General features: G+C 46.8%; 1 protein-coding gene across 9 annotated transcripts in view; it reads right to left on the bottom strand.

Moving 5' to 3' along the window:
• LOC112236015 (transcription factor SOX-5-like) overlaps positions 1-2500 on the bottom strand; it is a 299419-nt gene that overhangs the window by 40644 nt on the left and 256275 nt on the right. For 6 of the 9 annotated variants that reach the window (XM_042300210.1, XM_042300208.1, XM_042300212.1 and 3 more), the window contains one exon: positions 1982-2074. The exons of the other annotated variants lie outside the window; for them this stretch is intronic. In XM_042300210.1, the coding sequence (XP_042156144.1) occupies positions 1982-2074 (93 nt within the window). The remainder of the gene's footprint in view (positions 1-1981; positions 2075-2500) is intronic. 9 annotated transcript variants of the gene reach the window in all.

The raw sequence follows: 2500 nt of genomic DNA, 5'->3' as shown, positions 1-2500 counted from the left end.
TACAGAGTAGTTATTGTATGGATGTAACCGTCACAGTGAGTCTTTGTCCCAGTCTTATCTCTGTCAGACTATAGAGACCAGGGAGGTGTAGGGGTCATGACCTGGACTAAATGAGTTCCACATAGATCTCTACTGTCTCCTCTCCTCACAGCTGCCAATAAGAGGCCAGTGCAGGTGTGTGTGTGTGACTTGAACATGATTAAAATGAGTATATATGAGAGTACATATGCTGCAGTGTGCATGCCTTTGTTCAAGTGGTGTGTCCCTTTACAGGACTTGCTGTGTGTTTTAGTGTGTGGTTGTGTGTGTGTTTTAGTGTGTGGTTGTGTGTGTGTGTGTATATCTCCCCTCCACCAGCCCCAGTGTATTGTTTGGAGGCCACGTTGTCATTCCCTCATCTCTACTGGTTGTGACACGGGGGCAAGTAATTGTTATGTTAGTCTCAGAGCTCAGCAGCCAACCGCTTGTAGAACACACACACACACACACACACACAGAGCCGCTTGTAAAATACCACAACACACACACTCCCAGAGGAAATATACCACATTCAGACATTTGTGTTTGGGTTAGCTTCACTAAATCATTTCTTTGTAACAGACTTAATCTGTTTTTTTCTCTTTCTGAGGGGATTTAAAGAAGGCTGCTAGCTAGCACCAGCAAGCGATGTTGATAGATGTCGTTTTTTAAATGTTGTTGTTCTGTTTAAATCCAATTGACTTGCGACAAAGCCCTTCAAATCGGGGAGATTTTCTCAATCTGAACACAACGGAACATATGGAGCCAAGATCTGAGATAAAATCACTGAGGACATGAAGGTACAAGACCTAACTCCCCCTCCCAAACACACACACACACACACATACACACACACACACACACGCACGCACACACACACACGCGCGAACGCGCACACACACACACACACACACACACACACACACACACACACACACACACACACACACACACACACACACACACACACACACACACACACACAATGAAGCCTTACTGACAACAGTGGCTACCTTTGATGACAGAATTACTTAGCTCAGCCTAGTTCGATATCAGCACTGAATCTGGTGCACTGACTGTGTAAGTCAGACAGGTGCAACTGTATTTAACAGGCAAAGCTTAACCGATATAACCCAGCCTGGTGTGTGCGCAGGTGTGTGAGCTCAGGTTAAGCGAGAAAGCTGTCCTCTTCTGGTAATATGCCTGCAAATACGAAGCTTGCTTGGTGTAGCTGTGTTTCACTAATTGAGTGTGAGTGTTCAGCAGTGTGTCTGTGTGTGTGTGTGTGTGTGTCACCTCCCCTGCCTTTACAGTGATAATGCGTTGCCGGGCAACCTGGGTCAGAGTGTGCTCTGTGTCCACAGATCTCCTGGGGTTAATGTATTTCAGACAGGCAGCAGAGAGGACGCCCGCCCAGGCTCTTAACCCCTGAGAGAAGGGTCCTGAGGCAGTCGCGGATCTGTGGCTAAGATCTCCGCGCTGCATATTTAGCATGAGTCCTAAATGGCACCCTATTCCCTATATAATGCACCACTAGACCAGAGTAGTTCACTATGTAGGGGATAGGGTGCCATGTTGGACTCAACCTAAGATCTGTTCCGGGGTCAGGATTAACTGACGATAGCCCACTTATTCTAAATATGCAGAGCGGCGAGAGGGAAGGAGAGAGACAGAGGGAGACAGCGAGTGCTAAAGATGGGCTCATCCCTCCATCCTCTCAGAGTGGAGGAACAGATGCTGGGGATTTTTTGCCTTTTGTTTTTTTTATCACTCTTTTTTTCTCCTCCAGATTCATCAGATGGAGGGAACAAGTGGGCTACTCTCTCAGATAAACGAGGGGAGAAGAGGCGGGAGGGAGAGGAAAAGATGAGGGAAATAGTGGATAATTGTGTGTGTTGGGGAATGGAATGTGTGTGTGTGTGTCTGTGTGTGTGTGTGTGTCTGTGTGTGTGGGTGTCCTAACCTGTAAGCACCACCAGGCTGGGTTGTTGTAGTTGGAGTCTACTCCAAACTGTTCAATAGTCCTGTCGATCCCCACTTCAGACCCTCTCCGTCCCTACCAATCACACACACAGTATTCAACATATTCAAAATATTACAGAGCCAGAGTGACAATAGTACAGACTTTGCTCTGTTTTTGGTCTTTTTAACTGGATAGTTGGCGTTTCTACGGCTCCAGTCTTCTGAGAGTGAACAATCGGTAGCACTTTAGTGATTCTATTCTCTGCTCAAGGTCTCGCCTCCAGAACAAAAGAGCATCACTATGGTAACCTAACACTGTCATCAAACAGAAAACAGAACCACCAGCTTAGTCAGGTAGCAGTGGTTCTCAAACCTCTCCTCGGAGAACCCCAGCCGTTCCGTGTATTTCAACTATTCCTGATTGAACTTGTCAACTAATTATCAAGCCCTTCACTAGGCGAATCAGCTGAGCTAATTCCCAGTTCACACGTCTGAGGGTCTCCGAGAGGAGGTTTGAGAA

This window comes from Oncorhynchus tshawytscha, linkage group LG17, assembly GCF_018296145.1.
Source record: "Oncorhynchus tshawytscha isolate Ot180627B linkage group LG17, Otsh_v2.0, whole genome shotgun sequence".
In the NCBI taxonomy this organism is placed as follows: domain Eukaryota; kingdom Metazoa; phylum Chordata; class Actinopteri; order Salmoniformes; family Salmonidae; genus Oncorhynchus; species Oncorhynchus tshawytscha.
Note: the sequence above shows the minus strand (reverse complement) of the source record. Positions and strands in the feature narration are given on the sequence as shown.